Raw genomic sequence first — 14,282 nt, forward strand, 5'->3', positions numbered from 1 at the left:
ATGGTGTGGTTAGCATATGCATTACTTTGTGTATTTCAATCCTTAAGATCTGTTAAAGTTAGGGTTTATCTGGCTCCAAGAAACTGTTGTCAATCTGATCTCATCACAAGGAGCCCATGAAATCTCATGATTCACAAAAGGAGAAAACCCTTATGAATTCATGTTCACAAGGGAATTTTTCCATAGCAATTTTAAAATTATAAGAGAAATTATTTTCATCTCGTCGACATTTCTTATTTTTAGTAATTTGTTTTCTCTCGACTTCAATTAACTGATTAATACTTATTGTCGCCTAATCCTATATCGATATACATGTTTGATGGTTCCTTCACTCAAGAACATAAGACTCTTCTATACACCAATCAAAAGGCATAAATATGTCTGCATAACTTAATATTTATGTACATGACTTTTCACAAGTCTGAAACAAGCTGAACTTTTGTCGAGTACATATGACCTTTATGCAGTCCTTCCTAAGGTGGCTAATGGCAGTATCTGTGATGAACTCTTAGTTGAGGTCATCGAAATAGATTTTTTTTCTAGTGGATGGTAGAGAGTATTTGTTTGGTTTAAAATATTAATTATGGTATTAAGATGATCTCATTGACATTTGGTTTAAATTGGTACACATGTTTCTATTGGATAATGAATTCATCATCCAATATGAAAAATGTTATATTAGCCAAACATGCTCTCAATGAGTAATGAAGTAGAAATGTTAACCAACAAATATTAGCATCTTGATGTGTGCCTCATGTCTCCTTTTTATCATCAACATCTTTTGCAAGGCATCCATCTCTCTAGATGGACTCCAGTGTGTTCTATGTAGATGTTAACATTCATTGCATATGATTATATGAAAATAAAGAAAAAACATATGAAAAATAAGCATACAGGTATAAAGAAGAAATACTTGACAACCATAGTTGATCTAACTAAATGTTTATTGCATGTCTAACAAGAGAAATCAAGTTGAGCCTCTCCAATTCCTATGGATCAGAGTCATCCATCTCTCCAATTTATGGCAGACTGGTGAGATGATATATGTGTGAGTTGGGTAGGGATCCTCACAAGATTGGTGGCATACTTGGTTTTGGCTTTTGTTGATGTTCTTCTGCTCCCATGCACAGCACTCTCTGAGTTCCATGGATGTGTCAGAATCTTGGCTGCAATACTTTTTATTCCTTGCATACTTTCGAGCAATTACTTCTCCTTTTATGATTTCCCAAGCCTACTTTTCTGACACCATAGTCTTCCCTCTATTTGACTTCTATATTAGTTCTTCTTCATGCTCATCTTGATCATCCCTAAGTCTTAATCCTCCCATTTAGTTCAACAAAATTGATATGGGTAAGAAGGAAATCAAAGCTAGTGGGGTGATTAAAGAGCTCTTTTCAAAGGCTGTGCAGCTTTTCTTTACATCTCTTCCTTCTCATCTCTTTCTCCCTCCCTCAAAGAACTCAATCTCTCCCTCTCTTTCTCTCCACCGACTATCTTTCATCCTTTCCGTCTCTTTCTGACACTGACTTTAGAAGGATCAGAAGGGAAACCAGAGAGGAGCTCAGCAAATTATATAAGAATGATTACCCTATCACATAGTACATGGCTACCTACAGTCCCACTCCCGGAGCTCTTTCTCCTCGTCCGTTCTCCCCCCCCCCCCCCGCCCCCTCTTTCTTCGCTGGCAAGCGGAGACAGCGTGAGCGAGCGTGTGATCGGGGACATGCAGCGCCTGGTGCTCCCTCGGAGTTGATGCCTCGGGAAGCCGTCAGCGACGCTGTCAAGAGGAGGACGGCCAAAGAATGGACGCCTTGAGGTGACGCATCCTGCATGCCTTGTGTACCCCCACCAGCACCCGCAGCTCGTTGCCTCTTCCCCATGGCTCTCTGCAAAGCCGCACTGCCCTCATTGACTGCGCTTTGTGTCGCTTTTACTTGACATCTCCTTCTCTCTCTCCCTCTCTGTTGGCTGGTGCTCGGTCAACACTGAGCAAACATGGTAGCCTAGTGTTCGTGTAGCACGTCTGCCCTTGTCAACTTAGCCAACGTTTTGGGTGGTCAAAGTGGTCAAGGTTTTCTTGACGCCATGAATAGTGTTTGGGTGCTGCTCCAGTTCAGGCAAGTGGTCAGACCTTTGAGTTAATGGAGTTAGTGCAGCCCGGGCTCGACGCTCTATGCTATCTATCGTCTCTTCCTGTTTTCTCATTTAAAGAAAACTATTTTGCAGAGTTCAAGGGAGATGAAATCCCTGTCAAAACAGAAGTGAAAGGAGGCGGATCTCCTCTCCAAAAACACAGACTTAGACGGTGTGGCACCTCTCAAAACCAATGAGACAGGAGGCGAAGCAGCTCTCCAAATAACACAAGAGTTTTGTCTGTCAAAATTAGCTAAGTTGTGTGCAGGGGTGTTGGAGTTTTTGCTGATATGGGACCATCGGATAACATCGACCGCCTTAGCATAATAGGAGATGTGATTGCTACAGTGGTTGTTGATGAGGATCTGTGAATCAGAGAAAACTCTGATTCTTGATAGGTTCAGGTGTTGTGCAGCCTTGAGGCCTTCAAGGAGAGCGCACCCCTCAGCTTGTGGAGGGGAGATGGAGTGGATCTCTTTGTTCCTTGCATCAGCAAGGATGAACCCATATCCTGCAAAATAGGAAGAGGAAGCAAATGAGCCATCGCAGAAAAGGTTGAATAGGTGAAGCTGGGGGTGTGGTGGTGAAGGGCGGGTCCTGATTGGAATGGCCGAGAGGTTCGAGTTTGCAGTGGCCAGAAGGGTGAATGGGAGAGAACTCTCTCTCTCTCTAAGTCCATCAGGGTAAGAGCGATGGAGACTCGCCCATCGTCGGTGAGAACTATTTCTTCGCACCATAGGAAATTAATTCTGAAAATGATAATTATTCCTGTTTTCATTAGAGTCGATTGCGTTTGCAATGAAAGCTCCAAGGGAGGAAGAGGCATCTCCTTCGTTCTAATCTCACCCTCTTCCCCTTCTCCTCGGGAAGCAAACTCACTCCTCTCTCTCTCTCTCTCTCTCTCTTCTTGATGGTGACCACACGTAGTCCCACAGTTCGCACAGCAGTGTGTACGTATGATGGTTACGTCAAAAGAGTCGTTAGCAATAACGCGTTACATTTGGCTCCACGTAGCGTTATATCGGGTGTTCAAAACCGTGATTCATTATACCGGTACGATACTATTGTAATAAACTCCTGCGTGTCGGTCCAATCAAACCACTGCGCTATGGGCGGGAGGCCCAACGAACGCGGACCGACAACCCTCCGTGATTGGGCCGCCACCCCCCCCCCCGGGTCCCGCAGACCTTCCTCCGCTGTCGCCCTCTCCCCCTCGGAGGCTCCCGCTCCTCTGCGACCCCCTTGTCCCCAACGCCTTCTGCGGACCCCTTGTTCGTCTCCAACTGTCGCTCCAGCTTTGCCTCCGGTAGCCTCACCTTCCCCGTCGTCTGCACTCGTAACTCCCTCGTCCACTTGTGCGCAGCCTACGGCCTAGTCATCTGCGCTCGGATGCTGTTTGATGAGATGCCCCACCAAGATACGTCATCGTGGAGTAACGTCACCTCAGGCGATTTGGAGTGTGCAAGAGAGCCATTTGTTCAAATGCCGGGCAGAAATGTGGTGTCTTGGAATGTTATGATTGGTGGTTTTTTAAAAGGGCTGAGTCCCGAACTGGGGTTGGAGCTTCCTCTGAAGGGGAATAATAAGACAATGGTCAGTGTGGTCACACCATGTAGGAGCTTAAGCAAGCTTATCGGAGGGAAATTACTTCATGCATGTATTACTTGGAATTCTGTATGATATTTGGGACTGCTAAGGTGGATAAGTGTTACAGGTGTGGAAGATTTGAGGTTGCAAGATGGATGTTCGAGGAAATGCCAAAGCGGAAATTTAGTCTGCTGGCTTTCGATGGGATTGCGTTGTTTTGCAAAATGGTGGGAAAAGGAAAGATATGGCTGTCTGCAAAATTACTTCTTCCTTTTCTTTTTTGACAACAATCATAAGGAATTTTAATCTTCACATAGCGATGATAGCTGTACCTAATTTTCGATGATACAACCATCATGACTTGAGAAATGGCTTCATGGGAGATAGTATTCTTATACATGGGCATTGTTAACATTCTATAAGTTATTGATATACTACATTCATAGTAGGCATGGCGCATTTGCTTCTTAGTTTGAAACTAAGCTCTAGAACTTACAGTTCTACTTTTTATATACAGGCTGCCATATTGATTGTGTGAAAATTAATAATGGGTCACATGTAGAAGCAACAGAAATTTTACCAGATGAAATTTACATTTTCTGTGGGAAGAATCAATTTGAGCATATGACCAGCTTGTATAGTCTCAGACCTACATTTGCTCATTCTTGGATAAGTGGAACAGGTATTAAGAGTCATGCCCAAGGATGCAGAATCAAATGCTAGGAGGTTTGCTTATGTTATGTCGATATCATGGAGAATTTGAGTTGGGGGAGTGCATTGCTTAGAGATTGGTTGAGCTCGAATCTTCAAATCGCTTTTGCTAGTCTTTGTTGAGCAATATCTATGTGGCAGCAGGGGAATAGGAAGATGCTCACAAGGTGAAGGAGATGATGAGGGATTGACAAATTAAATCAGTGCCTAGTGATAGACTTGTATATCTAAATGAGATTGTTCACAGCTTCAGAATTGGGAATATATCAAATTGAGAGATAGAGAAGATCTACATGATGCTGGATGATGTGGCTGCCAGACAGAGATTAAGAGGTGCTACAATGGACTTGACTGATAAATGTCCAGCAGTCAATTTTTGTGCCAACAAGAGATAGTCATTTGATTTTATTACCCAGCAGGCTGAGTATTGGGATTTTTGCCACTTTACCAAGGCTTACTACCAAGATGCAGAATCTGTTTTATGCTTGGTTGCAAAACTCATGCCTGAGGATTTTCTGAAAGACGACCATACCGAGGGCTTATGATCAATTTGAATACTTTTACGAAATGAATATAGGAGGATTTATTTTTAAGAGTATCTTGTTGTACATTGTTCAAATACAAGCACTATCCTTAAATTCTTCGGGCACGTATATCTTCATGTGGCTTTACATGTTGGTTCCGTGAGTATAGTTGCACGTTGCCACATGCCGCTCTTTCCTCTTAGTATGGTGGTCCTCCTCGGAATGTGACGTACAACTGAATGTTCTAGCAGAAAATTTTAGTAAGAGTTGAAGATGTCTTCATGGTATTGAGAAGCTCCAGCTGCAGCAGATGACACATTAAAAGTTTGTCAGTAATTTGAGTCACCAACTTAATGCAAGAAGTGCGGCTGTGGAGAGGCAAGGCTAAAGCATATTTGAGGATTCAAGGCTTTAAAAACTGAATAGCTGCATACCTTTGCATCTTCTTGGTCAGTGATTTCTCAAAATTACACTATTTCTCAGTAGACAGGCCGACAAGAAAGGTTTCTTTATTTTATAAAAAAAAAATTGAGGTTCTAGTGTCAAAACAAAAAAAAAAGAGAGAGACTCATTTCATAGTTTTTTTGAATGAGAATGAGCTTATTTGAGGCATGCCAGCAAAATAGAGGCCCATTTCATTTTGAAATATATTCATAAAGATGTAGATTCTATTTTGTACATTGTCAAGCTAAAGTAGTCTAGGATTATAATCATTTTTCTCTTCTTTTGTTGGAGTTCAGGTTATCAATATTCAACAATTGAACTCCAAGGGCAAAGTAGATCCTCTATCTAAATTCATCTGCCACAAGTTCACATGCCTTTCATCATTGTTCTGTCTAGTTTTCTCCCTACACCTGAGCCTGAAAACACAGATTTATGACCTTAATCCACCTTTTCTTTTTGTGGAAGAGAATATGAAGTGGCTAGAGGTGTGTTCTTATTGGAATCTTTTGAGTGTTAGTTGGTCTGCCTTGTTTATGCTTGCTGGTGATGCTGAGCAGCCATCTCTTTCATCTCCTATTTTTCATCTACTCTTCTCCATGTTTCTGCCATTCTTATGTCATCTCATGCAGCTGAAAGATACAGGAAAACCAAACTGTCCTCTCTTGGACACTTTTTTATCTCGAAGGGTTGGTGAGGAATGGTTGCATAAAAGGAGAAAACAACAAGAAAGAAAAAGGATATCAAGAATTGTATTTGCTGATTTGAGTCAAATGCTTGTGGGAGCAAGAAACCGTCTCCTTCCATCTAGAAATCCAGATAATAGAATAATACATCAATGTGGACTTCAGCATCGAGCAGAGTTAGATACTGGGGATGGCCTCAATGTCAATCTAATTAGCTAAGCATGATACATTTCCGAAACCAATCAAATCATAGACATGTTACTTGATGCGTTGACCGAGTTGGGTTCATGTTGGGTGTCGGAGTTAGATGCAGGATCCGATAATCTCCTTGGAACCAATATATGCTCTCCGTAATCCGTCTTTAGTCGGATCGGATCTATTATAATTACAATTAGTTTATTCAAATCAGGTCTGAGATTGTTAGGTGGGAAGATGTCAATCTTACTTTTCGTGTCGGTGTTTAATCTATGAAGAACATTCATCCCCCAGAAATTAAAAATAAATATATTTACATTACAAATTATAATTTAATATATTTGTGTCTTTAAATATCAAAAGATTATGTGTTTTGTATGGATATAAACATAGAGAGATACGCAGAAAAATCATTGGTTTTAGAGGAATTTATAATATTTTTTTTCTTACCGGAAATACTTTGCACAAACACCGTTAGTCGCTCCTCAATTCGCGCCATGGGCCCCGGCGGTCGGTGCACGCCCCTCGCACGTGCCCCACTCTCGTCCATCAAATGACGACAATACCCTCGCAGCTTTCCTCCCAAGTTTGAAAAGTTTACGCGCGTGGGAGCCGCGTTTCTTGGCGTTACACGTATCATGTGAGACCGGGCCCCTCTACACGATCAACGGCATGTGAAGGTGGGACCAGCGACGCACCGTGGCGCGTTTCGTGAAGCTTTCGCTGTCAGAAAGCCACCAATACTTAGAGACCGCCTCCTCTCGTTTGAAATTTAAATTAGGATATAGAAAATTCCATAAATAATAAAAATAGAATATAATTAATTTATAATGAGATCATCAAAATCTTAGACCGAGATTTCGAGAATGTTGGTCGAGATTTCATGATATTTCTCCCAATTAATGCCGTGCCAAACGGGCTGTGAAGCGTAACTTGTGGCAGGAAGATCCATTGATGTATGGCAGGTTGGAATCAGGCGAGGCAGTGCGACCGAGCCAACTTCGCATGAGGATTGCTGGCAGTGCCCAAAGTTTCCTAACCATACGGCAACGTCTTGATGTTGACCACGCGTTCGCTTGGCGTCGGACGGCTTTCGCACATGGATTGATGACAGCTACTCTCCAACCCGACTGTTACGCTCCTCTCCGTCTCACCCCTGGACCCGCTCCGCTGTTCGCAAACAGACAGCTTTAGCACTGGTCTTCGAACGTGGCAGTGCATCTACGCTTATCTTCGTGGGGTCCACCTTAAAGCAGCCGCTAACAGCGATAGAAGCTGCCTCGGAGTGTACAGCTGAGCCCGACAACCGGGGAATCGAACTTTGCTATGTTGACGCTCTTTTTATACGCAAAAATCTTACGCTGACGGATCTTTGGTGATCTAACGGATGCGCGGTCTTATCTCAGCCAGTGCGTCGTGACACGTAAGAGCCGATCGTACCGGTGTTTTCTTCTTCAAACCCACTTATCCAGTTGTCGTCGATCGAGTGGTTGCCACGCGAGTAAATCGTGTTTCATGTTCGAATCCGACAGCGGATGTGATTTCGAGGGCGCGTTCTTCTCGGCTTCCTCGTCGCTTTACTGTAAGGAAATATTTCTTATTTTAATTCTCATCCTTTCCATAAAAGAAAAACGCCGCTCCTTTCTCCCTCCTCTTTTCTCTGTCACTCCACCAAGAGCACGGCCGAACCCTAACACCCACACGCTCCGCGACGGTGACGTTCTGGTGGTGGCAGCCTCCGGTGAACTCCCTTCCTGACAGCGTCGCCTCCCCTTTTGACCCAGTTCGTAAGAAAAGATGGAAAGGAAACGGGGCTGAACTGTTCCGCGTTGTTGTCCGAGTCGGAGTCGGTGTCAAATCGGACGTTCTTTCGGACACTTCGTCTTTAAAGACCCGTCGTGTTTTCTCTCTCTCTCTCTGGCTCTCTCTCTCGGAGAAGAAGCATCGAGTGGGGAGGTAGGTGATCTAACCGTTGCGTTTCTTCTTTTGAGGCGTTTTGGCTCATTGGGTCCTCTTCCTCGTTCTCCGATCTCCGTTCAAGATGCTCTCTTGAGAAAGCTTGGATCTTTTATGATCCCTTTTGTTCCTCCAATCAATGACGTTCGATTCACACCATTTATACTCGAGGTTTCCAATTTCCTCTTTTGCAGGTCTTGATCTCTGTTTTCTTTCTCGATCTGGCAAGGGGCCATGACTTCGAACAATGTTCTTAGGGCCAGTCGATCCGTGCGGGTAGCCTCGTCATCCGATTCACAGCAGGGCGATGGTAGACCACCTAATGCGCCCGTCGTGACCTTTGCCCGACGGACTCCGTCGGGCCGGTACGTCAGCTACTCCAGGGACGATCTTGACAGTGATTTCGGCAGCCGTGATTTTGACAAGGAATACATGAACTATCATGTCCACATCCCGCCGACTCCCGACAACCAACCGATGGATACTGTTATCTCTGCCAAGGTTGAAGAGCAATACGTCTCGAATTCACTGTTTACAGGTGGATGCAACAGTGTCACTCGTGCTCATCTGATGGACAAGGTCATCGAGTCAGTGGCCAACCATCCACAGATGGCTGGTGCCAAGGGCTCATCTTGCGCTATGCCGGGATGCGACTCAAAGGTTATGAGCGACGAGCGAGGGGTTGATATCCTCCCTTGTGAGTGCGACTTCAAGATCTGTGCTGAGTGCTTTTCGGATGCAGTGAAGGTTGGTGGCGGGATCTGTCCAGGATGCAAAGAACCATACAAGACTACTGAATTGGAGGAGGTGGTCAACAATGCTGTGGCTGGACAACCGCTCTCGCTGCCAGCTCCACATGGAGTGTCGAAGATGGAGAGGAGGCTTTCGATAATGAGGTCACAGAAGATGACCAGAAGTCAGACGGGTGATTGGGATCACAACCGTTGGCTCTTTGAGACGAAGGGGACCTATGGCTACGGTAATGCAATTTGGCCGACGGAGGATAGAGGTGAAGGGGGGGATGGAGGAAATGAACAGCCTACAGAACTGATGAACAAACCATGGAGACCACTCACTCGAAAGTTGAAGATCCCTGCTGCAGTATTAAGTCCGTATAGGTAACCACAACTACTGCTTTGTTCTTTTTGTATGATATCTGAATTGTGTTCTATCAATTCCTTTTGACTTGTGTGATGGTTATTCAAATTGCTCATTTTTTTTGTTAGGTAGAAACAATGTCTAATACCCAGAAATCAAGTTTATCTGTTCTGTAGCTTACATATATGGCAGAGGAAATTGTCTCTGAAACTTTGTAGATATAACATCTTTGTATGCTTATATCAAGATTAATCATGACATTGGTGAAAGAGAATTTGGATCATCCAAGTCATCAACGTACCGAGTTTTCTAGAAATTGAGCTTGCTAGGAAGAGGAAAGCACAGACACATTATTCCTGAGAATTGGTTGTACACTGGAAAGCACAAACAAATTTGTGGGCTGGCTCTTCTAGTCAAGTCATTTTATGATCAGCACTTGTTGCTGTATAATCAAACTTGTTTTCTATGGTCATATTGTTATATTTGTGTCATATATATCCTCCTGGTCGTCATAATACATTCACTGTTTGTTTGAATCCTATTTGAGTTTGCTTTACATCCTTCGAATACCACATTGTCTTTATAATTAGGAAGATCATGATTTTATGATTTCTGGCTTACAGGCTCCTCATTGTTATCCGCATGGCTTTTCTTGCCCTGTTTCTTGCATGGAGAATAAAGCACAAAAATGAGGATGCAGTTTGGCTGTGGGGGATGTCTGTCGTCTGTGAGCTGTGGTTCGCATTTTCCTGGCTGTTGGATCAACTCCCAAAACTCTGCCCTGTGAACCGTGCTGCTGACCTCGCCATTCTAAGGGAAAAGTTTGAGACTCCTTCGGCAAACAACCCTAGTGGAAAATCTGATCTTCCAGGTATTGATGTCTTTGTCTCCACAGCGGACTCTGAGAAAGAACCTCCACTTGTAACGGCAAATACCATACTCTCCATCCTTGCTGCTGATTACCCTGTAGAAAAGCTAGCATGCTATGTTTCAGATGATGGTGGTGCCCTTTTGACTTTTGAAGCAATGGCTGAGGCTGCTAGCTTCGCCAATATCTGGGTTCCTTTCTGCCGTAAACATGGTGTTGAGCCTAGGAACCCAGAAAGTTACTTTAATTTGAAGAGAGATCCATACAAGAACAAGGTGCGATCTGACTTTGTCAAGGACCGGAGGCGGGTAAAGAGAGAGTATGATGAATTCAAGGTTCGAATCAATGGGTTGCCTGATTCAATCCGACGGCGGTCTGATGCATACCATGCACGTGAAGAGATCAAAGCAATGAAACGACAAAGGGAGGTTGCAGGTGATGATCCAGTAGAACCCGTGAAGATTCCTAAAGCTACATGGATGGCCGATGGCACCCACTGGCCTGGAACTTGGATGAACCCCTCCTCGGAGCACACTCGGGGTGATCATGCTGGAATCATTCAGGTATTGTGTTTCTAAGTACTACTGTTTTTGCAAATAAGCTGGTCTCATTGATGCATATTTTCTGTTTTTAACCTTCATGCACAGAGTCCATTATCCATCTGTTTAAGGTTCATCAGGCTGTTAAATTGTCACATGTCTGATGAAATCTGTTTTTTTTTTGTGGTCTTTATCCCCCATGATTTGATGCTGGATAAAATATAGGAGAAAAAACAGGCAACACCATAAGTTTGAGATCAATGGTCTGTGCAGTTATTCTTTATTTCCTTTTCTCTTGGCTTTCATGCTTGCATCTTTCTCTAGCTCGTAATAGATTTATCATATTACCGCCAATTGTTTCTCACCAGTTCTGGCCCTGTTTTTTAATATGTCAATCTTTTCTCTTGAGTTTGCTGGCAGCACCAGTTTTTTACGAACATAGGTGTTAATTTGGTTGTTGATGTTTAATTTTAGGTCAAAATTATATCTATTCGTGTTAGTATTACTATTTTATGCTGTTTGCTTCAAGCTTCATGATTAATCTTATTTGATACCTAATAACAGGCAGACAAACTAGAAAGTAGAAGTCACTATATTCACGTATCTATCTTTGTTGCAGGTAATGTTGAAACCTCCAAGTCATGAACCATTATTTGGGAACAACGAAGAGGGTAGGCCACTAGATTTCACTGATATAGATATTCGTCTTCCCATGCTGGTCTATGTCTCTCGTGAGAAGCGTCCAGGATATGACCACAACAAGAAGGCTGGGGCTATGAATGCTCTCGTTCGTGCCTCAGCAATTATGTCAAATGGCCCTTTCATTCTCAACCTTGACTGCGACCACTATGTCTATAACTCGCAGGCCCTTCGAGAGGGCATGTGCTTCATGATGGATCGTGGTGGTGACCGCATCTGCTACGTCCAGTTTCCTCAGAGGTTTGAGGGCATAGATCCTTCTGATCGTTATGCCAACAACAACACAGTCTTCTTTGATGTCAACATGCGAGCTCTTGATGGCCTTCAGGGGCCAGTTTATGTTGGTACTGGCTGCCTTTTCCGACGTATTGCTCTCTATGGCTTTGATCCTCCTCGATCCAAAGAACACCATGGTGGATGCTGCAGCTGCTGTTTTCCCCAAAAGCACAAGACTCACGCAGCTGTGGCATCTGAAGAGACACGGGCTCTTCGCATGGGAGACTCTGAAGATGATGAGATGGCCATGTCTACTTTTCCTAAGAAATTTGGAAATTCAACCTTTCTCATTGACTCCATTCCTGTTTCTGAGTTCCAAGGACGCCCTCTTGCTGATCATCCAGCTGTTAAGAATGGTCGTGCACCTGGTCTCCTAACCGCTCCTCGTGACCTTCTTGATGCATCCACTGTAGCTGAAGCAATCAGTGTTATTTCATGCTGGTACGAAGACAAGACTGAGTGGGGTCAGCGTGTCGGATGGATCTATGGGTCAGTGACTGAAGATGTCGTTACTGGCTACAGGATGCACAACAGAGGGTGGAAGTCAGTATACTGTGTGACCAAGCCTGATGCCTTCCGTGGGACTGCTCCAATCAACCTAACTGATCGGCTCCACCAAGTTCTCAGGTGGGCTACAGGCTCTGTTGAGATTTTCTTCTCCCGTAACAATGCACTTCTTGCAAGTCCAAGAATGAAGATTCTTCAAAGGATTGCATACCTCAATGTCGGGATATACCCATTTACCTCCATCTTTCTTATTGTCTACTGCTTCCTACCCGCGCTCTCTCTTTTCACGGGACAGTTCATTGTGCAAACCCTCAATGTGACCTTCCTCACATACCTTCTGATCATCACATTGACACTCTGTATGCTCGCGGTTCTTGAGATCAAGTGGTCTGGAATTGAACTTGAAGAATGGTGGCGAAATGAGCAGTTCTGGCTGATAGGAGGAACCAGTGCTCATCTTGCAGCTGTGCTCCAGGGGTTGCTTAAGGTGATTGCTGGGATTGAGATCTCATTCACCCTCACATCAAAATCAGCAGGAGATGATGAGGATGATGAATTTGCTGATCTCTATATAGTGAAGTGGACCTCACTGATGATAGCACCCATCACCATCATGATGATGAATTTAATAGCCATCGCCGTGGGAGTTAGCCGTACTATATATAGTACCATACCACAGTGGAGCAAGCTTCTGGGCGGGGTATTCTTCAGCTTTTGGGTGTTGGCGCATTTATACCCGTTTGCTAAAGGTTTAATGGGACGGAGAGGAAGGACGCCAACCATTGTTTTCGTGTGGTCTGGACTCATTTCTATCACTATATCACTGCTTTGGGTTGCGATCAGTCCCCCATCTGGTGGTAATTCACAGATTGGTGGATCCTTCACTTTTCCTTGATTCATCACAATGTTGCAGTCTGAGATTGGCAAGATGGGGATTGTCATGATGGAAGAGTTCTCGTATGCTACTGGTCCTGCCTTTAGCCACTTTGTAGGAGATACAAATGAGCAACCTAAGAAAGAGTAGCAGGCTGCCATGGCTTTCTGCTTACTCTTTGTGGGAGTTTTTATTCTTATAATTTTTTTTATTTTACTGATTACATTGGACATATATGGTTGGTTCACAGCAGAGGAGGAAGAGGGGGGTGGGGGAGGGGGAGAGTTCTATGCATATGATGGAAGGTAGTATATTGGACAAGCTGTTTGTAATAGTTAGATGTGAATTTGAGGCCATCTGTCTACAGTATTTTTCATTGTCATCAAGTCTCAACTTCTCTGCTGCTTGTATTTTAGTAGACATGTCTTCTATAGAATTTTTTTTTTGTAGTTACCAAATGTGGACTTTACGTTTGGCAGTATTTTATGAGTGTTTAAAAGGTGTAGCAAATATTCTCTTCAGCAAAATATGCTCTCAAGTCCCTGTGGTGATATGCTTGCTTTCTTTCTTATGTACGTTTGCTTTCCCATGTTGCCGAGCATCTGTTTTGATGAATACAGCTTTGCTCATCATTGTAGTCCAGCTTGAGCGTTGTGGCTAAATTGTCATTTCACAAGTTGAACTACGAAAGTACCTCCACATCAATCAGAATGTTCTTTACGTTTCCCTATTCTCCCCATTGCTTTGTTTTTGCTACTCGTCTCCCTCCCGTTACGTGATCAGCACCTCTCTCTCTCTCTCTCTCTCGTTTTCAGGCTCACTATATTGTAGGAGATCTCGGATTCCAAGGCACTATCGGTTGTCCCTCTACCACTCCATGTCGAAATTACCATCTTTGTTGGGCTTTTCTAGGGTTTTGGACCTAAGGGCGGACCCGATGGGTGTGAGATCCCCGCTATCTTCTGAATTCAAACAATGAAGCAGTCCCTCTGCCACTCGATGTCGAAATTACTGTCTTTGTTGGACTTTTCTAGGGTTTGGACCTACGATAGGTGTGAGATCCCCACTGCTACATCGTAAGATGGGGCTTGGCTTGCGGATTATAACGTCATAACATAAATTAGGGCAAACAGTGGACGAAGGCATCGGATCACGAGCAACGACCACAACGGCCGAACATTCAAAGAT

At 43.8% G+C, this 14,282-nt stretch overlaps 1 protein-coding gene across 1 annotated transcript; it reads left to right on the plus strand.

Moving 5' to 3' along the window:
* The first annotated feature begins 7,917 nt into the window (after positions 1 to 7,917).
* On the plus strand, positions 7,918 to 13,645 carry LOC103996162 (cellulose synthase-like protein D2). The gene is made up of 4 exons (XM_009417018.3): positions 7,918 to 8,233; positions 8,428 to 9,351; positions 9,955 to 10,762; positions 11,358 to 13,645. Exons 2-4 carry the CDS (start codon positions 8,468 to 8,470, stop codon positions 13,113 to 13,115), a joined length of 3,450 nt encoding a protein of 1,149 aa, XP_009415293.2. The 5' UTR covers positions 7,918 to 8,233; positions 8,428 to 8,467; the 3' UTR covers positions 13,116 to 13,645.
* The last annotated feature ends 637 nt before the right edge of the window (positions 13,646 to 14,282 follow it).

The sequence above is a fragment of the Musa acuminata genome, chromosome BXJ1-1 (genome assembly GCF_036884655.1).
Source record: "Musa acuminata AAA Group cultivar baxijiao chromosome BXJ1-1, Cavendish_Baxijiao_AAA, whole genome shotgun sequence".
Lineage (NCBI taxonomy): Eukaryota > Viridiplantae > Streptophyta > Magnoliopsida > Zingiberales > Musaceae > Musa > Musa acuminata.